Source organism: Dunckerocampus dactyliophorus, chromosome 18 (genome assembly GCF_027744805.1).
Source record: "Dunckerocampus dactyliophorus isolate RoL2022-P2 chromosome 18, RoL_Ddac_1.1, whole genome shotgun sequence".
Lineage (NCBI taxonomy): Eukaryota > Metazoa > Chordata > Actinopteri > Syngnathiformes > Syngnathidae > Dunckerocampus > Dunckerocampus dactyliophorus.
In genome coordinates, this window is record NC_072836.1 from 15,226,576 (window position 1) to 15,250,715 (window position 24,140).

Here is a 24,140-nt window from a genome sequence, read left to right on the forward strand (position 1 = left end):
CACAACACAAAGTCTCCGAACTGAAGGTTGTGTGATGTCTTTATCTGTGTGATGTAAACATGCAGTGACTCAGCGCCTGGTGGTCACGGACGTCTGGACATCTTTGCATTCTATACCAGACACTCGCCACATGACGAGACTGCCGGAAAATTAAGGTTTATTTATATACATTTCAGTTTTAAAAGCATAATTTACAGATATTATTGAATTGTTGAAGCAATGTCTGCTAAATTCTCTTTGTTCATATTCTGTCTATTTGCCATTATTCATCTAAAAACAAACAAAACAGCTATATTACATTCAGTTGTTAGAATATTTTTCTGGACACCATGTATCTAGGTAAGTAAAAAAAAAGATTAAACAAATAAGCCAATAAATAATAAATATAAAAAGACAAATTAATATTTTCCTAAATACATTTTCCTCAAACGACAGAAATAATTGTGTTTACATTAGAAATAAAAAAAAGTCAGCAGTTTGTGCAGACTGTTCATTTGAGGCTGGATGCCCAGGAAGCTGCAGAGAAAAGGAGGATGTGATGACCAGGTAGAGAAGATAATTACCTTCATTCATCTTCACCGGACCCCAGCACTGGTTTATGACTGTGCATGTGAATCCGGGCCCACTTTTGATGAATTTCCCCTTGAAGTAGCAGTCATCAGTGGATGGAGAACCTCCATCACTATGTGCTCTCATTCATCATCTCATTAGGACCCCGCGCTGGGCTGCATGGCTCTTTGGACTCCCAGGGAGAAAGAAGAAACTATGATTTCCATCATGATCTTATCAACATTGCCTAACTGGGCGAATATCTATTCTTTAAATTACAATATCTTTGATTCCCCAGGCCATTTGGCTAAAATGCTAATGCATCATTGGCAGAGAGCTGTGTATTTCCATCAGTCACAATTAATTGAATAGATCATAGGCTTAATGTGGTTATATACTGTATCTATGATAATATCTCTATTTCAGGTGTTTGCAAATACAAGATTTGTGATGGAAGATAATTTGGTTAAAATGTTACATCCATTATCTGGCTGCCTTTGAGGGCCCGCAAAGTATGACTGTTTGCTGCAGTGAGACTAAATAAACCTCTTGAGTGGAACTAAGCACCCCACTTTCAACTCATGCATTACCCATCTTTATAAAAGCCTCAAACAAACCTGGATATTTCCCAACAACCACTAGAATTTTTATTAGGGTTAGGGTTAAGTGTTAGGGGTTAGGGTTTGCAGAATCTTCATGTGGCATTTAATGGAGACCATAGTAAGGTTTGGATTGGGGTTCGGGTTCAACTTTGCAGAATCTCCATGTGGATTTAATGGAGACTATAGTTGGGTTCAGGTAAGAGGTTAGGGTTAGACCAGTTAGCAGAATCTCCCTGTGGCGTTAATGGAGACTGTGGTGGGGTTCAGGTTAGGAGTTAGGGTTTGCAGAATCTCTATGTGACATTAATGGAGACTGTAGTGGAGTTCGGGTAAGGGGTTCAGGTTAGACCAGTTAGCAGAATCTCCATGTGGTATTAAGAGACTGTAGTGGGGTTCGGGTAAGGGGTTCAGGTTAGACCAGTTAGCAGAATCTCCATGTGGTATTAAGAGACTGTAGTGGGGTTCGGGTATGGGGTTCAGGTTAGACCAGTTAGCAGAATCTCCATGTGGTATTAAGAGACTGTAGTGGGGTTCGGGTAAGGGGTTCAGGTTAGACCAGTTAGCAGAATCTCCATGTGGTATTAAGAGACTGTAGTGGGGTTCGGGTAAGGGGTTCAGGTTAGACCAGTTAGCAGAATCTCTATGTGGTATTAAGAGACTGTAGTGGGGTTCGGGTAAGGGGTTCAGGTTAGACCAGTTAGCAGAATCTCTATGTGGTATTAAGAGACTGTAGTGGGGTTCGGGTAAGGGGTTCAGGTTAGACCAGTTCGCAGAATCTCCATGTGGTATTAAAGGAGATTGTAGTTGGGTTCAGGTTATGCGTTAGGGTTGGGGTTTGCAGAATCGGCATGTGACATTAATGGAGACTGTAGTGGGGTTCAGGTCCAAAATCCAGCCTCCCCAGGATCCTTTCAGTTGCTCCAAGTCCAAATTTAACATTAGTTGGCATGAGTTTGAGTGATCAGAGGTGCAATTTATGATGCAGTGAAAAAATGACTCCCCTCACTCTTGTTGCGATGGTCTTCACAAACGACCGCGAATGGATGCTTTCATAATCCCGTACAAACCTTCTATTTTTACGCTTGAAGAGAAGCTCACATTGTCTGTGGGCAATTTAAGGGATGTACCTGTTTCCAAGGACAACATTTGGTTGGAATATTGATTTCAGCGAGATGAGAAGACTGAAATCCATCATGAGAGCTTTATGGACCACAGGGTTCTGTCATTACCAGGAAATTGTGATATTTTAAGGCTCAGCTCTCTTTTATTTGCTTTTGTCCTCATCCCCTCTTCTGTGTGTCGAAAAATCCTACTTTCCTTGCCAAATTCTGAGTAAAACCTTGTCATTGGTTCAGGCCAAGAAGAAAAATTAGATCTGATTTATTATCATTTCTCCTTTGTGTCAGCAAATACTATAACGCTGGCTTGGCAGATTTCTTCATTTATTTGGCTCATCCTCTGGGTGTGCGTGTGTGTGCAATCTTGTACAAAAATAAAATGAGAAAAAGCTGAAATGGTACTGAAATGTGTAATAAAAACAGCACTTAAGACAAACTAAAGCCATTATGAACAGTATTCATACTGGCTTTAAAAGCCATCTAAGCCTTTTCAGCCAAGTTTGAAATTTGGTGATTAAATAAAATAATTATAGCAACTGTGACAAAATCAGGACTGTAGTGTAAAGACCCCTCTACGTTGCCGCCTGGAATGGCCTTTCTCCTGGTACAGTGATTCCCAACCACTGTGGTGGAGCACAATAGTGTGCAGTAAGACAGCATCAATTGTGCCGCAGGCAATTATCCAGTTTCACTTAATTGGTCCCCAACTGGCCGCACAGTGGCCTCGTGGTTAGCAATGTGGCCTCATAGTCAGGAGGTCAACGGTTCGACTCTCCGTTTGGCCATCTCTGCTTGGAGTTGAAGGTTCCGCCCCTTGTGTGTGTGTGTGTGTGTGTGTGTGTGAGTTGGGCTCCAGCTTACCAGTGACTCTAATGAGGACAAGAAAATAAATAGATGGATGGATGGTATTTGATAATTAGGTTGTGTATGTTTTGCTAATGACATACATACAGGGATTAATATAAGAGGTATATATTTTTTTTAAATATATACCTCTGTCATTAAAAACATCAATTAAAATTCTTTTAAAGCAGTTTTTTTGCTTCATCTATTGACTTGCATCTTATAACATATAATATTTGAGATTATGTTGTGCATTTTTTTTCCTAAAATGTGTTCAAAACAGCAGTCAACCCTCCTACTCAAGCACTCAGAAATAGATCTGTCATGTTGCTGCTATCATCTCTAACTGCTAACGACCTTTTTTTGCCTGTGACTGACGTTGATATGATCCCTTAAGCCCCAGGCTTGGCACTGCAGAGCTCCTAAGACAAATTAAGCGTGTGTCATGCCCACACCCACCTCCAGTGTCGTGCTATACCCCTGCCTTGGGATCATTCATTTTTTTAAAAAATGTTTTGCTCCGAATGACACAAAAAGTGATGACATTCGCATCGGTGCAAAGAGTAAGTGCAGAGCATATGTTTAATATCCCACTTTTTAAAACAGTATCACAGTTAAAGCAATGACTTACCTGTTCACGGTGTATACAATATATATAAAAGATAAGACATGATAAACGTCCTCATAAAAAATATTTTGATTGTTTTTTTTTTTTCAGGACAAATCACGTTCGCTATGGAGAGGGAAGGCCACACTTTGACATTTTCCTTCCACCCTGTGGTTGCCCTCCCACGGGTTTTCATGTGAAATACTCGCAGGCTGCCTAGAAAAGTTGTAAAGTACAGTTTACATGGCCTACATGAATATTTGGGTCAGTGGCATTCATTTTGTGTGGTTTGGTGGACTCTTGTGAACAATTCAGCCAGTTTATGACCTCTATGAAACTGTAACCAAGACATAATGAACTTTCAACTGACATACACACATCATTAATGTTAATTCATGCTATTATTTCATCTATATTGTTACTTTTTTAACTTGGCTAAAATGAACTAAAATTATTCAGATTATTAGAACATTGTTTTTTTTTTTTTTTTACACCTTTGGCAATTTATACTACTGCCACCTTAATTCACTCAGGCATACATGTGTTGTGTTCTAATACTGTATGAAACACAATCGTCAATGCCAAAAATTATTATTAGCTAAATATAAAATAATTTAAGAACATCTTGATCCATATTTGAAGTTATTTTATAAGATTTTGTAATATAAAATTTTTGTAAGATAAAATGTGTAAAAAAATGTGTTCCGGAAAACAAGTAGAGAAACTGGCATTTCCGAAGCCACCTATCAGGGGTCCTTAGTGAAGTCAAGGAAAAATGGCCGCCTCCATGCTCTGCAGGAGGACGCTTTTGCTTTATAACACGACAAAGGCCAATTTGTCTTCCAAGATTGTGAATTCTGCAAGTGGGATTTTATTACAAACGGCGTCGTATAACCCTAAACCTCTAAATCTGAACCTCCGTGACCCATATATTCCAGACAAGAGCAGCGAGAAGACGCCGGAATGGCAGAAGACGGCGAGATACGACAGCAAGCTATACGGTCGCTACGGCTCAGCATCGGGTGTCGACCCTGCCTCGCTGTGGCCCAGCCACGCCGAGCTGGACATTATCATCGCCGAGGAAAACGAGTGGCATCCTCCGTTAGAAGTCATGTTGAAGAATATCGCAGCCAAGCAAAAGAAGGAGACTGAAAAGCGCCTAGCAAAGTGAGTGATGCTAAAATAGCTAATGCCAATACTGTACTTCCATTATCGGAGAGAAAGACAACTCTAAGTGCCAATCTCTTTGTTTGTTACATGTTACATCACATGTTGACAGGATTTGAGTGTTTGTTTTTAAGTAAGTATTTTTATGTAATTACAATTGTGATGATTATGCTATCCAATCACGCATCCGATTGTATATTACAAAGGCTCGGGTTGTTTAAATTCGTGCACTTACACATCTAGTACATAAGTGCGTTCCATTGCAAGTATTTTGTCGTTTATCGTTATCTGCCTCTCGTTCTGGGTGACCTGAAACGGTATTTATTTGAAAACTGCTTCGAGTGGGAGAATCTCGAAACTGGATTGTCGTTGCAGTGTAGGCAGGTAATACAATGACGTCACCAACCCACCGCAGCCTCCTCGCCGTCACGTGACCAGAAGTGAGCTTTGACGACAAGCTAACATAATAGCTGAATATTTCCACAGACATGACTCACCTCAGTCGACATTGTCCTGATATTTTGTTGTCTTATACTCCATAATGACTCACAGAAGTCATTCCACTTAAGTCTTGATGTGCCTTGGAAAGCGGAAGACGACGGACTTTTGAACGCAACTTCTTTATTCTTCTATGGTTTGGAGTATCAGGTGGTTCCATCTGCGCGCTTGTTCACAGCGCCACGCGTAGGTGTGACTTGTGTATTACATTGTTTTCACTCAGCGATGCTTTCCCCTCTGTATGCAACTGTGTACTCATCTGGCACAGTGTTGACGCGACTTTTTTTCCAACCCGCCCAAAAAAATCCGAAGAACGTTCCCGTGTGAACATAGCCTATCGAGTGGTTACAATTGACAAAAGGAAAGAAAAGAGAGCACGGATACATTTTTCAAGTGCGCAACGACAGTAATAGATTTGGAACCGAACCGCACTGCACTGTCAAAATTTGTGCCCTCTGGAACTAAGTACACAGTGTACAAAGTATACATATTGAAGAGTAGGTACAGAAGTGCATGAATTGAACTTTAAAAGTAACTTTACTGATGCACCCATCGATTCTATATAAATAGTATGAAGTGCAGGAACTAATAAAAAAAAACGTAAGTTGTATTGTAGCTATCATGCCCCACATTTGCCCTTGGTTATGTGCAAAACTGTCAAAGAATGGCCCAAAAATCTGTTAAATTCATGATATATTATATAATGACATAACATTTTCAGACACTCTTCAAAGCATTAAAAGCTGGCCAGCCTTAAGTCCTGAAATACCATTCAACTTATTTTTTTTGTGCTAAAACATGTTTCTCCCTTTCAACGTGCAAATAATTTTTAAGTTATACACAATAACCACCCTCATTCATACAGGTGTTTTTATATATATATATACACATACACACACCGTACATGTATATATGTTTGCAAACTAAATAGATTACAAGAGAAACAATTATTTATTGCGATTTTTAAAAATGTGTCTTAAATGTCTAGTTAAACATGTGATCAGTTTTTATGGGGCTTGGGTTTACTTACATTGGACAAATACGAAAACCTTCAATGGCCAGTTGTCTATAAATTCTGTAATACAGACAGTCGTGATAGTAAGGGCAGGTGGTGCAATGCACAACATGACACCTTTGCAATGGTGTCTTGTGCTTGTACAACGTTGTTTATATACATATGCCGACTTTAAAGTGCCGCTATACCAGTATGTTCTAAATGGTAATGCAGTACATCCAAGTTCAGTTGATATCCATCCAATAGATAACATACTGCACTCAGAGCCAATGCGGTGGACTGTCAATCAAATGATGAGCTCCATATAATAACATCTGTTATAATGCTCATTTCTATTTCTGTTGCAGAGAGAAGCTCATAGCAGCAAACATGGCCAAAATGCCCAAGATGATCGCCGACTGGCGCAGAGAGAAGCGTGAATCTAAGCAGAAGCTAAAAGAGGAGAAGGCGCGCCGTGAGAAGTTGCTGGCTGAGGCCAGGGAGCGTTTTGGCTACGCAGTGGACCCCCGCAGCCCCAAGTTCTTGGAAATGGTTGCTGAAATTGAAAAAGAGGAGAAGAAGAAGAAGAAACTCCTGAAACGCAGGCAGAGGGAAGAGCAGGCAGCTGTCCCGGTCACTCCTCCAGTTGCTGCCTCATAAACCTGCTCTTTATAGATTTAATTGACTATTAAACATTGGGCTGTGTGTATTTAATGAGCGCATTTTCCTGCTCATTTTGCTTTCTAATGCCATCTGGAATTACAAAATCTTGAATAAGTTATTTTCTACATTGATTCTCCTTGTCATGGTTATTATTACATGACTCTACATGCATGATAAAAGTGAGTTTAGAAAATATGGCTACAGTTGCCTTTCTAAATAAAACATTTCCACTGCGTACCCGTGCAATTAATGCATCAAAACTGGCTTCTGACTGCAATCTCCCAATAAGAAATGATGTATGCATTTGAGATATTGTGACACCATAATCTTCACATTACAGCATATTATCACGCTGTACTTTAAATTGCCATATAAATTCGTCAAAATAGTGGAGTGGCTATACATGTCATTTAGAGTGCCTTTAATCAGCTGCTGATTTAGATTTTCTGAAAGTGTACAGTACATGTAAACAATTGTTCATACATGAAATGTCTTCTACACAACACACAAGCCTGTTTTATAAAAGTATGTGAAGTCCAATTGAAAATGTAACACTTTTGTACAACGAGAAGCCACTCGGGCCTCACCTTGATCAGCAAATAGTGTGTTCACGAGTTAAAGAAGGCAAACCTGAACGGAAGCCCAGTATTTACCTGATGAGAGTTAAAAACTCAGCTAAAAGAGTGGGAGTTGGTGGTGGTGACTCTGAGGGTGTCTCCGCTGATCAAAGATCTCCAGACAGATGAGCTTCCTCCCCGTCGACAGAGCCAGCCTTCAGTTTGGCCAGAGCGGCGTGAATCCTGAACTGTGTTCGAGATTCCATCGAGTACTCTTTGTAGTTGTGTCTAGAAGACAGAAAAACAGCTGAAACGCTTAACATTCGGCGTTTCACATACTGTACATTCATTTGACCACCACAAAGAGATTTGGTGCTACAAGTTTGCCCTCGCTCAATAACACATTACAATGGGGCTGTGTGGGAATTTGGCTCGTCATTCCAATTCATCGGTACAGTAAATGGCATCGTAATTGCTTCTTAACACAAGAATAAGAAGACGTAGCAGGAGGGATCTGTATTGCCAACTAATTTTAGCGAGCAATCAGACCCCTCTGAGTTCTGCTTTTTAAAAAAGCGATTAGGTAAATCTAAAACAGCAGCTTTTTCCAGCCTTTTTACTGACCACTTTTGGAGATTAACATCTTCTTGATGAGCAGTGGTTCATTTGTAACCATTTGTTTTCCTTTTTATGTTTTTGCTGCCTTTTAGACTCCCACAGCGTCCATCAATTTACATGCAGATATGGTCACTTGGTGGTGTGAAAAAGTGTTTGCCCCCTTCCTGATTTCTATTATTTTTTTTCCATGTTTGTCACAGGATATTGAAGCTGTTTGCTTCTCAAATCCCAACTAAAACATCTTAAGGTTCCATAAATAAAATGCGTTATCATTATTTGTTTCATCTGTCCAATTGAAGGTTTGATGTTAATATACAGTAAAGTCTCCCAATCCATTCGCTATTGCACAACTTGGAATGTCAAACTAAAACAGGTAGAGAGCGCCCTCTGCTGTTTTACAGTAAAACTGCTCTGAGAAGCCATTGCCATCGCTTCTTTAATCCACCAGTCCTGCAATAAACCTTGAATTTTATACCCGACTTCATAGAAGAAAAAAGTAAAATGTAATATCGCAAATCTTTAGCGAGTTTTCTCGATAGAAGTCACATTAAAGCAACGATTTTAAAAAAAGTTGTAATACCGCTGGCAGCCTGAAGGGGGTGGTAATACAGTAATTAATATAGGTTTCCATGTGGTTATTTCGCGCATTCAAACACCAGACACAAAATTACGCAAAACTGTGACCTGTAAGACAGGCAATGTGTGCAGTTTCTAAGACTTATGTATTAAAGATCTATTTAGAAAGCACTGTAAATTGTCAGAAGACTTACTTGGCCTTGCGTAGTAGTTTGATGGCCTCGTCCCCTCTGCCTTGGTCAATGTACAGTAAACTGAGCTCCACCATAGCGTTGGGAATGAGGTAGTGGTCGAACCTGAGCTTCTTCTCACTGAGCAAAGTCAAACACAAGTAATGTTATTACACCATACTTATTTCAAACGAACAAAAACAAGTGTCTGTAGCAGGGTCGTCTTTGTGGGTGCACACGTACAGTATCTTGCTTGCATCAACTGATTCTACTGTTTTTATTTAAATATACCCTTACAATGTTTTTGTTCTTACGTATTTCTGTTGTAATGTGTCTGAGAATGTTCTAAAAGCGCTATATAAATAAAATGGATTATGTATCGTTATAGCAAAATAGATGGTGCAGCAACATAAGTACATTTCACTTCTTCCACTCTGTGTTTCCTCCAACCTTTATTTCCACACAATTAAAATAATCACATGTTTAAATATTTATTTATCTGTAGAGGCCGGCCACAAATAAATTTGGATCACCACAAATAGATTTGGCACTACCTGTTCACTCTTGGTCATAGAAATTTTAATGGGACTGTCTGTGAATGTAGCTTGTTCTTCAAACTCTGTACAGTAGAAGGCATTGCAGCACTGCTTCTGCACATATCTCATATGTACCTGGTATTCCAGAGAATAAGAAGATGTTGCAGGAGGGGATCAGTGTGCTCAGACCCCCTAGGCTCTGTTTTTCCAAAAGGCGACTAGCAGCAAATCTAGCGACTTTTTCTGGTCTTTTTGGACTCAAACATGAAAGCATGTATCGCTCTTCTCAACGCTCTTCCCCCCCAATCTAAAAGCAAGACGGTGGCTCCGTCTTGCTTGTGACATTAAAAAACAAAATAGCACAATGAAGCGAACCCTTTACATCTGTAGCCACAGCTACCCTGGGGTAGTCTGGCTGAAACGTGGCTGGGCGAGTCGCGCCGACGGTGTCTCCGAACACCACTAAACATTCATTCCCATTCATACACCAGTGTGAGCAGCACTAGGAGCAAGATGGGTGAAGTGTATTGACACAACAACAGTGACTGGGTAGAGGGTGTGTGGATCGTACTGCCAACCTTCCGATTTCTGGACGACCTGCTCTACCCTCCTGAGCCACTATTATTTTTGAAATATAGATTGAACTGTATAAAGTTGGATTTGACTAACTGTACCTGTGGATTTGTCCTTACCAAATATCATGACATCACTACTATTAACAAAACATTAAAAAAATAGCAGTGGCTCAGAAGTACAAACTGTGGCTCTAAGGGATTTAATAGCCGACAAAAGCCGGTATCTTCAATGAGAGTAAAGGGCTGTTGGTTTCCATGATGAAATCACAGATCGCTTTAGCGCTTGGGTTGTCTCAGGCAAACTTTCAGGCACTTTTCAAACACCGCGGCGATAGGAACAAGCCCTGGGCGCCAGGTGGCTAACAAGGTTTGATGTGTTGAAGCTCGATGTTTTGTTCTCATTTGGCGAAATGTCTTCCTCTGAAACAGTGAAGAAGTCTCACACAATTGACGCCATGTTCATTCACAAGTGAGCTCAGGGGCAGTTATGACGTCACAGAAAAGGAGCGCTTGATTACGCAAACCCACCTACAGGACAGTATGGCTAATCTCACCTCATTTGAATTGTTTTTTACTTTATCAGTTATCGAGCAATTTTTTTTATTGTTATTGGATTTATTGGTATGACATCATAATTCCTCATAGCTGCCCTATCAGCATCGTGCACCCCTAATATTAGCAAACCTGCTGCAGATTTTTGGAGATCAGTTGCCTTGCCTACCATTACTGATCAACCGCTTCACGCTTTAAAAAAATATATATATTTTTGAAATATTCCCAACCCCTGCCCTACACAGTCAACATGCTCGGATTAAAATAGTTTTCTGGTGATGGTTTGTCAGGTGTCTGGTTGTGTGGCAAGGGAGAGTTAATTACCTGCATTTGTGAAAGGAATGCAACAAGACCTCACCTAGAACACACTTTATGAAAGCATTCCTCAGCACCCTGGAGGAGACCCTGGTTTTTCAAACACATTCCCTTCAGCAGGTGGATGACGCAACGGTCGTCCATTAAAAACTCAGTTTCTGTGGCGGGAGAAGACAATCAGCACAGGCATTACATTTTGTGTTTTGTGCTACATTCAAGGGCTCTCTGTTGACCTGGAGACTCCAACAGGGTGCGTTCAGCCTCCACCAGAGTCTGCATAATGCCTTCAGTGAGCTCTGGTCGTTTTCTGATCATACTAAAACCGTTCCACATGTACATCATCTCCTGTAATGAAGCAGTCAATATATGTTAAAAGGGGTTTGGCCTTTAGTTTATGCACTTGTGTGTTTGTGATGTCGTACCAGCACTGGCACTGTTAGCCTGACTGGGCAGTGGGCTTTGTAGCGACGAGCTTTACGGATGGCAAACTTCTCAGTGGGGGGAGATTTCCCTGCTATCTTCTGCTTGAAGGCAGGCACTTGTCTAAATGTGTAAGAAAAGAAGGAAGGCACAAGTCACGAGTGTATGAATATTCTAATGACGTTTGTGGCCATTAGGAGCAGTGCAACAAACTGTCCATGTCCATAAACTAATAAAAACTATGTTCTGATGTTCACCAGATAATAGTTTTGATTTTTAACTCATTTCTACTTAAACGGTCATGAGATAAGAGTGTATCAATTAGCATTTCCAAAACATTAAATTACTTGAAGCAAAGGACAATCGTCCCTTGTTTATTACAGTTAGTCCGTTCCAGATCTGACCATAATAAGTGAATTTATTTGAATTCCTTATTTATAAATCACATATTTTTGTACTTTAGAGCATGGGAAACCGGTTTACAAAGCGCGTTTTTTAACATTAAAGCCCTCTAAAATGAAATAACACTCCATAGTCACCTTTACGCTTGTATTACCCAACATAGTAGACATAATATGACAAAATATGACATATAAGACATAAATAAGACGTAACATTGACTTTCTTTCTCTCTCTCGCACACACACACACACAAAAAACTGTGAAAGTATTGCAACTTTTTCAATGATGATGCTACGTTAGATACGCATACTCAGGCTTGCGTCTTTGAATGTGTGAGAAAAGGATGTCTTGATTTGTATTTTAGTTCATTTAGTTCATATTTTTATGCTTGAAAATGTGTAATACAGGCCAAAAACAAGTCAAATTTGCTTAAATATGCATATTTTTGACTAATAAAAGGGTGTAGTCAACCGCGTAACTGAAAGGAACTGCAATATTTTTTTTTAATGAATACAATATATTTGGAAAACCTGTGATGGAGTGAAGCCACAATGTGGCGAGTGACGACTGTACACCTATTTTTACCAAGCTCAGCTTTGATTGACAGAAAGATGATGTGTCAACACAACCAACCACAATAATAAACATACTTTAAAGTTAATAACTCTAAAAAAAAATACAGAAAAATGTCTTTAAGGCTCTTTAAAATAAATTCTGGAAATCTAAAATATTTGTAAGAAGCCACATTTACCTAAAAAGGTCCACCTCATCCTCACCAAAGGGCCTTTCCTCGTCCTTTGGCAGCATGCTGAGGTAAGCAGCTTTCATGTACATGTACATAGCCTAGATGAAACAAACTTTTTACATCTATTTCCTCAACACCTAATCTGACAAAATAACAATAATAATCTGCCTGTTTTGTCTTGTACACACCTTCGACCACCGGCTCTCCTTGCTCAGCAGGTCTGCATAAAAGTAGGCCATCTTCCACGCTCGCTTATAGGTGAAGCACCACATCAGCTCCCAATAGCACATGTGGTGGAACTGCTTCCATGCCTGTTGGGCCTTGCAGCCATCTTCAAATAGTGCCACCGCCTGGTAGCAGAGTGACACAACCGTAAGAACATGCAGTAAGCCACACTGCATTTTAGGTTGTAAACATTAATATTAGCCACATGCTCTGTGTAGTCATGCTTCCTACCCACAAAACAGACTGCACTATCCTGGTACAATAGAAAAACATTCTGGCAAAAATGTATTAAAACCCTCCGATCATCCTTTGAGGTCAATTTGTCCTCATTCAATGTTTGTGATTCAAAAAATAGTAGTTGATGTTTTATTTTTTGCGTAATATTTCATGACCTAATTTGATGGGTACAACTGATTAAGTATAAAATTATCACGATGATATTCTATCAATCTGCTAAACACATATTGCACGCATTGGCGTTCCTCTGGGGTCAATTTGGCCCCTAGCTGTTTTAGCTGTGAAAAACTTGTCTGTGTGTGGCCCATGTGTGACTTAACATCCACACACATGCAGGTGCATTGTCGATATTCCTGAGTGATACATTACATGGGGAAGGGAAACTCTATGTGGAATTTGTATGTTCTCCCCTTGCGTGGGTTTTCTCCGGGTACTCCGGTTTCCTCCCACATTCCAAAAACATGCATGTTAGGTTAATTGGAGACTCTAAATTGTCCATAAGTATGAATGTGAGTGTGAATGGTTGTTTGTCTATATGTGCCCTGTGATTGGCTGGCGACCAGTCAAGGGTGTACCCCACCTCTCGCCCCAAGTCAGCTGGGATAGGCTCCAGCATAACCCCGCGACCCTAATTAGGATAGGGGGCATAGAAAATGGATGGATATTCCTCAAACCCATCTTCGCCAATGTCCCCAACTTCGGCTGCCACCCATCTCACACTGCACTCAACCTCATTATCCCCTCCTAAAAAGGGGTGAGCACATCAGAGGGGGGACCCATTTGGGCTCAAGCCCGGTCAACTGGTCTGGCTCCAGAGGGGTGCCCCAGTGATCTGCATCTGAGTGAGGGAAAACTTGTCATTCATCGTTAGAGTCTCTTGAACTACACTTTGTTTGGTCCCTCCCCAGGCCCTGTCTGTCTTAAGTAGCCCTACCAGGGGCAAAAACGCCCCTGACAACTTAGCGCCGAGAATTGTTGGGACATGCATACTCCTCCACTCTGATAAGGTGGTAGTTCAAGGAGGAGTAGGTACAAGAGGTCAAAATGGGTTTCCACTGTTGGCTGGGCTCTCCCTTAGAGTGAAGGAGGCATCGGGAAAGACCCGGGACACATTGGAGAGACTATGACTCTCAACTGCCTTTTCTGTCTAGGTTGCTGCCCCTGCAATCCGACCTTGGATAAGCGTAAAAAGATAGTTGGATGAATGGCGCTAGAGGACAGGTCACGGTTTAAAGTGCCTTACACAAAAAAAACTACAGTTTTCTGTAAATAACTTCCCGGAGGCAAATATCCTTGGGGTAAAATTGACCCCAGGGTAAAATGTGTTACAAGATTTCAGGAGAATATGAGCGCTAAAATAAAACAAACATATTACAGTGCTATACACAATAACACACATGTTGTAAAATTTAAATGTAGCATTACCATCATCATAGGAGGGGCAGAATTCATGATAAAGCTCTTAGAATACATTGGATCTGATTGCAAGTGTACCTAATGTTGGGACCAGTGAGTGTGGTGTTTCATTACAGTACCAGTTGTGAGAACAAAAGACCAGGAAATGAATGTTAAAAGTCATTCTATTCCTGTAGCGCTTTATGACATGCGCACACACACCTCATCGATGTTTCCTTTCATCTCTTCTGTTCTGCCAGCAAAGAAGAGGAATATCGCTCCCTATATAGAAAGTACAGAAAATGTACACAGATTAAAACTCCAGCTCATCTTAACTGCAAGTTCCTGTACTTCCTTCCCTGCATTATAGAGCAAACCCCCAACCTTGTTTAATGACATTTCCGTGAATTTGTACACAGTGTGTTAAGAGCAGCAAGTTTGCTCTCTGGGATGGGCAATATATGCAATAGGTGGAGTGGGCACAGGCGCTGCAAAGTCATGCAAAGTAAAGGCTTGAACTGGTTATAAAATGTAAAAAAAATATTGTGTCAAATAAGATTAATCGACGTGTGTGTGTGTGTGCAAAGCGTACTCAACAAAGGAAAGAAAACACCTACAGTTTGTGTAGATTGGATTAGGGGAAGGGGAAATGACAGTATACGATGTTGGCTAAATAAACTCCACAACGCGAAGTAAAGCTTCTCCAAAGAAAAAGAGTAAAGGTTTAAAAGCTATTAACATCCACATAGGTGAAACATTTGATGTAGCCACAAACCAGGTTTAAGCCCTAAATATGTCTCACATACTTATTCAACACATTTAAAGTATAATATCTATGACTACTCTTCCACTACTGAACGATAACGTAAGATGATCCATGAACAGAGGGAATTGGCGTTACGGTGTAGCCTTTAGCCTGGTCGTCAGGCTACACCAGAGGTTCGCAAGCTAGAGAAGGCACTTCTCCCAGTGTGTGTTCATAAGCCACCCTGCTTGATTGTTGTAATTCCAATATATGATAGTATATTAACTTGTGTTTTCTAACTTGTGTTCTCTACACGTTTTGAGACTGGATTGACTGAGCTGGTGCTTCTGTAGCCAAAGTTTTATGTCTCACACCAACTATGGTGTGTTCAAGGACCACCAAATATCAACGCTTGAGGAAAAAAACATTATTAGTGAAGCATAAGGACATAAACATGTAAAAACTTCGGCCTTTCTAACAGTGGTACATGTGTGCTGTACATTTAACTGCATTATCATGTATTTATTCATTGTTATCAACATAAGGTATATAAGATGTGTTTGCTGCATGAAAAAAATAACTGCAAATTTGTGTGTGCCTATGTATGCTGTACAAGGATCCATTATAAAAGTTTGCTGCCAAAGTTTCCGGCTATTATGTTTTAGTTGTTTTTGGTATGGTGCCAACCACTGACCTGTGGATAGCGAATCCTGAATATTTTCAGCAACCTTTCAGCTTCTACCGCATGTACTTCTCCTGTTCCTGAGGGAAAGAGACAAAGTGGAGATGGCATGACACCTCTTACAGATACAGCGTCTCCACAGGAGTGAATGATTAGTTAGATGCATATGAGTGTATGGGGAGGAGCCATACCTAATATGAATGTGAGAAAGGTGTAATAGCAAAGCAGTAGCAGAGCACACAGCATGGAGCGTAGATTCAGTGCCCTCGCACCATTATCCAGCAGGGACAAACCGTAATCCTTTGAAAACGTGGATCACATCATATTATGTACAATAACTAATATTCAGATAAGAGTGTTTGCTTTGACATGTCATACCTTGTCCCCAGAGAATCCTGCAAACTCCAAAACTTTTAATATTCGAGGAGGGAATAAAGAAAGTGTCTGCAAACACAGAAAAGCACATTAAGTACACACAGTAAAAAAAAAAAAACACATTACAACCACAATATATTTATATAATAATGCTGAATAAACTATGACATCTTACCAGATTAAATGCTCCGATTCCAAAAGAAATCCCACCCTCTAAGTGAACGTGGCTGGGTCCTTTGAGACAGGTTTGAGATTTGACGTAGGAATGCAAGTCTCTGCAGGATAAAATGAAAAACATAAACTGACTGCCAAATTCTACAAACAACAACTACAACTCTGTAACATTATTTACTACAGCCTCCTTTCCGTTTTGCTCCAACCAAATTGTAAGACGAGCCACTTTTCTGATATTTTTCATTATGAAACGTTTTGCATGATTGAAGATAGGGACAAAAGTCTTGAGACAGACCTTTAAGCAGTCAGTTCGTAGCTGAGCTAGACACCTTAGCAGCCCCTCCATTAATTCTTGATCATATCACGGCTATGATTTTACCTTTGTACGACTTTATAACTGTGACAAAAGGTCCATAAAAGAATGGTTGTGCAATGTATGCTGTAGAAGAACCTGGGCGCCCCTGACCTCTACATGGACAGTAACCTGACTGACTCCATATTTCCTTCTATTTTCACTTCCTCTCAGTACATTGTCCATATAGTGTAGATCCTAGGTTCCCAAAGTGGGGTGTGGGGTATGTTAATAAAAATGAAAAACAATTAGCGCCTGACACTCACAATTACAAGTGCGCCTCAACGCCTCATAGCACAGAGTGCACACAAACCCTCTCACACATAACTCTGTTGCATGGTGTACATTCTTACGATACATCACAGTACTGTCTATATACACAGTATGTAAAGCTACTTACTTGTAAATCAGGTAACTGTTTCGTACTTTGATCCCACCTTTGATAAAACTCACCATGTTCTCATCCTGCAAAGCAACATTAAATGCTGTCATCTGACCAACTAGTGTAGCTGTCGCTAGGGCACATGCAGAGATATTTGGCAACGTGGCAAATCAGTGTACTGCACCTGTAGGAAGGTGAGAGCAGCTCTTTGGAGTTGGCATTCTGCAAAGCACACTTCAGCATGGAGCTGCTCTGTGGAAGAATATTGAGGAACAGTGACCATACAAAGACAGGAGTTATAGTGCTTTTTGTTACGGTGCATGGCTTACTGCAGGGGTGTCGAAACTTATGAAGATGTGTGCTTAATTCATGTTTACAATATGCAGTGGGCCACCAAAAAGGGTCTTGCAAGCCACAAATGGCAACCGGGCCGGACTTTGGACACCCCTGGCTTACTGGGAAAATAGTCATTTCAATATAACATTTTCATTTGAGACTTGAGCTGAAAATTTCTCAGAATTCTCAGAGGATTAAGTCAAATTACTCTGGTGGCCTTTCATACTACAGTATTGACCAAATTGTAACCATTAATTGAATGAACCAACTTGTATTGACATGCTAAAATTAATCTGTATTGTAGTTTATATATTTTTATAGTTTATATATTGAAATATTAGTATATTTGCTTTTGTTTTCCATTGATTCACATCATTATAATGCATATTACTGTTTTCGTTATTGAAAAAAAGGTATTACAGTTGACCCTCGCTGCATCGTGGTTCAAACATCACGCAGTGTGGTTGAATACAGTCTATTATCAGTAAAAATGTGCATATTTAAGGAAATTGCACCTATTCTTGACCTAAATTAAGTATTTTCAAGCATAAAAATGGCTAAATGAATGAAAATACAAATATAAGACATTCAAAAGATGTCATATGTAGTGTAACATCTGCGTAAGCTAGCCAGAGTGTTAGCAGTAGTAGAACAATAACGCTGGTGTGGAGAGTGTAGTGACTGGCGGAATTGTGGCCGACAGCAGCTCCTGTGTGAATGTTCACTGCATTTGTGTTTTCCACTTGTTAATAAAGCAAATGAAGTGCAAGTCGTAAACAGGTTTTCTATGCTCTAACTAAATTCACTTCACCGTCGGGTCTGGAAGCAATTAACCACGATAAACTAGGAATTACTGTGTACAGGGCTTTGTCTTCACTTTCGTAGTCCAAATGTTCCACAAACCTACACATAATTAAAAAGTGAGCATTGTGTCCACAAAACCAATCACTACAAACACATGTAAATGTGAAGCAAATATAAAATAGGTTATGTGTACTTTTCTTCAGTAAGGAGAATTACTAGGGATGTCTGATAATATAAGCTGACATTGGCATCTTTTTGGTTACGTTTTTTCTGCCGATGATAATACCGGCATAAGAGTGATGATGTGTTCCACAGAGCAACAAGCTCAGTACATCCACATCCACTGAATTATTTACAGGTTTCGCCTTTGGACGGTAAATATGCAATCTGCAATAACTGTAAAGTGTTACGCTTTGCTGTGTAATGAAGCGCTGGACAATATTGGAGATCAATAACAAAGTCAATATCGAGCATCACTAGGAATTTCTACACATTTGTACCTATATTTTTACCAGTATACAGCAGGAGTAAAAAAGTGTGGCACATTTTTACCTTCAGTGAGTGGCTCTCCTGCTGACTTGTTTAATGAACTCTGGGATTTCCGCCGAAACCTGAAACATCACACGGAGGTACGTGTGTAAATGTAGATACGGTATGAACGTTACAACAGTATATTTAATATGAACACCACATTTCCCATTTAACATCAATCCGCCTAAAAAAAAAAAAAAACAATGTGCGAAATATAGCAATGCATTACTGTTGCCAAGGTGTTCTCCACAAATGCCCAAACATTATTTTGAATTGAGCAGACAGCTGACCTCTGACAGAGCTCCTGTGCAGTCTTCATTGTAGCTCCAGCACTGCAAATGTCTTCATGCTGGAACGTCATCATGGCCTGCATTTCCAGCACGGTGGCATAGATAAGCGCATGGTACATACTCTCACCCACTCTACATAGGGAAACATTGATAGAGTGATATATTGTAAATATACTGCAGGCAAACATAGGCTGTATCCTGAAGGTTCTGTTCAGGGTTGCGAGGAGCCTGGGTTCTGTTCAAGGTTTCCTCCCCAAAGCCTCCGTCGCCAAGTACTTGCTGAGGTGGGGTTCCAGTTTGTTCTCTGTTTTCATTTATGAGTGTGACCTCCATGTGTAAAAATGCCCATGAGATACTGTTGTTTTGATTTGGCGCTATATAAATGAATTTAATTGAATTTATTTATGGTGGCCCGCCACTAACACATATGGATCGCCACAGATAAATTTGGCACTACCTGTTAAGAATGCTCCAAGTTTATGTAGATACTCTTATACTTGGAAAGTGTCACTTCCACTTCCTATTTTGCTGAAATTACTAATGGATTGTAGGTTGGTGGAAACGACATTTAAAAGGCAAACGTAATCCTCTACTGTCTCTGTAACTAGAATGGCACTCAGACCTCCGGCAAGGTTTAACTGGTAACAACAGTATTTAAAAAATGCGGAGTGATGTTGTAGCTGTCCGACCACATAGTGAGATGCGCAGTGACAAGAGTGAGGCAGTAGAAGGCAACGTATCATGTTTCATTTTTGGGAGAGGGGGAATCCCCCCAAATTCCACTCACAAAAGTCGGAAAAAATCATGAAGGAGCTTATTTAGGCCTTCTCTGTTTGTTAGTTGGCATGCTGCTTGTTCATGGAAAATTATGTTTGCTTTTTGGGGCAGAGTAGAAATAGTTTAAGTGTAACTGAAACTGTAAAAAAAAAATAATAATAATAAAATAAAAAGTTTATTCCTTTATTCAGATAAGTACTGAATTGAACGGCTTCCTATTTGACACATGCAAGCAGCACAGAAAATGGAGGGATGGGTGGATAGTTCTTGCATGATTCTGCTATTTAACAAACTCAAGGTTAATAAATAATGATCAAAACAATATACCTGGTGGTTATGTGCTTAGTGAAGGTACTGAAAGTCATATTTCAACAGGGAAGTTAAACTGTTCGTGTTTTGGCACCATTTCAACAGCATATTTCCTTCACTTCTCAATGACAAACACATGAATATTAATGACATAATACAAGCATATGCAGGAGGTATATACTAGGTATACTGAGCTCTGTAGAATCATTCTAGCAGTGACAGTATATTTATTAGGGCTGCACCGATAGCAATTTTCTTGCCGATCAGAGATTTTTAAAAAGCTTGACCAATTTTGGCCAAAAGCGACTTTTTTAACATATAACTGACAGGATACGTTCCAATCTTCTGTTCTCCAATCTTCTTATTTTGTTGAAAAACACTGAATAATACCCCTGAAACAATACAAACTTAACGTTTTAACTGCACATGAGGTAGTTCTCTCAAATATAAATGGAAAGTTCAGAAAATTGCTGTCCAAAGTACTAAATTACATCAGTTCCTTTAGTCTTTTACTTTTTTTACATTTTAAAAACAAACAAAACTTGCACGGCAAGTTATACTGTACACATGATTTGAGACTTTTTAACAAAAATAAAGTGCACAGCGGCTGAAAATGGCTGGTCGTCCAATGCCATGAACTCCATAATTTTCCTCGCACATTTCCTGATCAAATACAGGGCAGAGACCTAAGATGAGGCTGAACGCAAGTGTCTCATCTCGGTTTGCTGCGCAAGCCCAGCCTCCCTCTGAGTGCCCTTGGTGAGTGCACTGAGTTGCATCATGGCGCCTGCCAGTTTCTGTTTGTCATCATGTGCCAATAACATAATATGATATAATAATATAATGTTACAGAAACATTTATTATACACCATAGTTTTCCACAGCCTGTGTAATGTCTTTAATGTAAGTGTGAGATCATTACTCTTTTATAATCAGACAGTATAATACACAGAACTGTCATACAGGAGGCGCTGCAGTACTCACCTCATCAGGGGACTGGGGTTGTGTGTGAGCTAATAGGTGCTTGTCACTGCCGTCCTTCCATAGGGAGGAAAAGCCAGCAGGGTTTTTTTTTTTTTATGACAGCAGCACCAGCTGGAGAGCAGCATGTCAAATGCATTAAATATATTTTTACGCTCTGCTGAATAAATGAATGAATTTGACTGCCAAGATGGAGGATTACATCAAAGCTCACCATCATGCGATCAAACGTTAACAAAAAAGTATCAGAACTTTTCCTGGGGAAGGATAGGTTGCATGTACATCACTGTTTGAAGCTTTTACATCACGAGGATTTCCCCCATTGCTCTGTTGGTACTTTTACTTTAAGGATCTTTGAACGTCTTGCACCTCTGCGAACATCTCAGAGCTTGTGTTTATTTAGCAGGGCTGCCTTTCTCTGGCTGTTGAAACAGTCACACCTCGGGCATCAGCAAACACCTAATATCCTGGATACGGAAGAAGTTACCTGACGTACACTTGTTTCTGGAAGAGGTGAATTACTACACCAGTTCTCAGCATCACCTGAGGCCAAGACAATGGACCTCCTACTAGAACATATGAATGTGCACAATGGCATTCCACGTTAGAAACAAATCTTAGGCTTTACTTTGACCGCAGCACCTCCAGACTCTCATTGAAACGGTTGTTCAGGAAGAGATCCAGGGCCTCCATACACTCATCTAGGCTCTCTTTTAGGGTCATCTGGGTGGAGTTGCTAAAATATAGAAATATAGATTAAAAAACGCGTCGCTCGAAATAAACAAGAAAGCTGATCCTGTTGATGCATGCTTTGAATTTTGAGAAGATGCATGTGTACACTCAAGGCAAACATTAAGGGCCATTTATTGGATACACGGTACACTCAATGGCCTAACATTAGGTACACCTGGGCAATCTAATGAAATCCAATACAATAGGGATGTCCAAACTTTTTCCCCAACGAGGACCACATGCAGAAAAATTGATGGATGCCGTGGCCACTTTGACGCATTTGATACATTAAAGATGCTAAAACTAATCCAATGTAGGTTAATATTTGCTAAGATATCTGAACAATACCTGTATATCTTCACTTTGTGTTTGTGTGTGACAAGGTGACAAATCAAATTAGCTTAATGTCTAATAATAGCTTATTAATAATGATTTTTAAAAAAATGTTTACAATATGCCAAGCGCTAATAAAAAACAAAATACATGATGGCTCCGGGGCCGCACGTTGAACACCCCTGCAATACAAGGATTGAATAAATGCTTTTGAGACACCAATGCTCAGCTTTTGACTGCTACTGTGTGCAAGGCATTCATCTGACAATGTTTATTATTGTATCCTGCATTAGTTTAGAACGCTGGTGAATTCATATTTAGTCCCTATCATCTAGCTAAGGATTGTTATTCAACAACTTAAACCACTCACAGTATGATTCAGTGCTGATATCGCATTTTTTTAATCAGGCATTAACTCTCGTTTATTTCGTCTATGCTGGATAAGCAAGATGAATAGGTGAAATAAGAAATAAATAAAGAAATAAATAAAATAAAATTTGGTAATAATAAGGTGAAATATAAAAGGTAAACACAAAAGTACGCAAAACTACTAAATCCTACCCTGGACGCCAAGGAGTAAAATTTGGTAACTTCCTTCTAAACACTGCCCTCATGTTGTCAATATCGTTAATTGTATTCAGTTAGCATTCAAAGGCCACTGACATAAATATTATCAAATATTGGCGTAATAACTACTCTAGTAGTAAACGGAAGTGCTATCAAGGGTGCCAGACCTGAGGGATGCCCATCTTTAAGGACATGAGCGGAATGCCTAGAAGAAAGATGTCTGACTTAAAAATAAGATAATAATGAACAGATGCATTTTTCTTTACAGTTACGCATAATACTTTACAGTATTACAGAATAACCGATTTACATAGCTAATGATAGGTCTGCGTAGGTCTGGCTCTCCTGGAAACCTGAAAAACTTCAATTTTGTTCCATAAACTTGCAGCATTTGCAACCATATGTCACGTGACGTCTGAAGACAACATTAGCTAATAAACATTAGCTTTACGTCAAGTGCCACATTTGCAACATTATAAGACAGCAAACCCAGCCAATGTTATTTTTTTTAAAGAATGCGAAAAATAATAAGAAAAGATATAGAAACTTCTTGATGTAGTTAAGTAAGTATGATGTAACGCTTATCTAAACCCATTTGACCCACGAAGTTGAGAAAGAACTGTACCGGAGGATGGATTAGGTGTACAGTACTCACTTCTGAGCAGCATTTGCGTCTTTCCCATTGGACATGTTCTCGTTCAGCTGCTACACCTGCTTGGAACACCTGTGAAGTTCTCACCGCACAACCAAAGCCGCATTGACGGCGTTCCCTACTTAAAAGTAAGCTTCCATGCAAGTCCAAAGACAATACAAGTGATGTCATTTATTTCCTTACAGTTGGTTTCCTGTTTTAGATAATGAGCTCAGGTATGTATTCATCTGTCTCGTGTGAAAGTAAGCAAGCGCGGCGCTCTCCTCCCCCTCTTCTTCCGTTGAAACGCACACTTTTAAGGAAGGCAAAGAAGTGGGAGGAGAGCATCGTAGATACTCTGTGTGACGTCGCCATCTTGTCAGGTTCTTGTAGACTTGCTATTTTGAAGTCCGGTCCAACCGGCAGGTCAGTAAAATAGCGCCCCGGGCAAAATTTTGAAATAGGAAGTAATCATGTATAGTATATTGTATAATTGGTAGAAGGAAACTAGAACTAGAACTAAACATTTGTATGCATTTGTTACGTGTGTAACTGGACAGAGTGATGTACACTGCCACAAAAAACATACACTGCTAAATACATCGACAAAAAAAATGAATTAATAAATAAATAAATACATCGACAAAACTTGTTTTGTTTACTTCCGCATTGTCATACAGGAACGAGACATACGGTGTCCCAAAATGGTCAAACACAGTTATGTACCGCTGATGGTACTTGACAGTGTCATCTGAGAACGGAAAAACATGCTTGA

The 24,140-nt window shown here is 39.9% G+C and overlaps 2 protein-coding genes across 6 annotated transcripts; one reads left to right on the top strand and one right to left on the bottom strand.

The window, feature by feature from the left end:
- Positions 1 to 4,476: 4,476 nt before the first annotated feature.
- On the top strand, positions 4,477 to 9,324 carry gadd45gip1 (growth arrest and DNA-damage-inducible, gamma interacting protein 1). The gene is made up of 2 exons (XM_054760276.1): positions 4,477 to 4,886; positions 6,747 to 9,324. Exons 1-2 carry the CDS (start codon positions 4,495 to 4,497, stop codon positions 7,036 to 7,038), a joined length of 684 nt encoding a protein of 227 aa, XP_054616251.1. The 5' UTR covers positions 4,477 to 4,494; the 3' UTR covers positions 7,039 to 9,324.
- zgc:158403 (tetratricopeptide repeat protein 39A) lies at positions 7,405 to 23,879 on the bottom strand. 5 transcript variants are annotated; one of them, XM_054760273.1, is made up of 19 exons: positions 23,390 to 23,438; positions 21,599 to 21,838; positions 21,106 to 21,524; positions 19,036 to 19,167; positions 18,767 to 18,825; positions 17,259 to 17,326; positions 17,093 to 17,157; positions 16,342 to 16,441; positions 16,170 to 16,235; positions 15,983 to 16,091; positions 15,804 to 15,871; positions 14,587 to 14,646; positions 12,696 to 12,857; positions 12,514 to 12,605; positions 11,363 to 11,483; positions 11,174 to 11,285; positions 10,984 to 11,098; positions 8,987 to 9,103; positions 7,405 to 7,886 (listed from the first exon to the last, which is right to left on the bottom strand). In XM_054760273.1, the coding sequence occupies exons 3-19, from the start codon at positions 21,108 to 21,110 to the stop codon at positions 7,766 to 7,768; spliced, it is 1,572 nt and encodes a 523-aa protein (XP_054616248.1). In that variant the 5' UTR covers positions 21,111 to 21,524; positions 21,599 to 21,838; positions 23,390 to 23,438; the 3' UTR covers positions 7,405 to 7,765. The 5 variants fall into 5 exon arrangements, with proteins under 5 accessions (XP_054616248.1, XP_054616247.1, XP_054616246.1 ...); XM_054760272.1 differs by having other exon boundaries at positions 21,106 to 21,216; positions 21,317 to 21,838; XM_054760271.1 differs by lacking the exon at positions 21,106 to 21,524 and having other exon boundaries at positions 21,731 to 21,838; positions 23,390 to 23,879.
- Between the last annotated feature and the right edge of the window lie 261 nt (positions 23,880 to 24,140).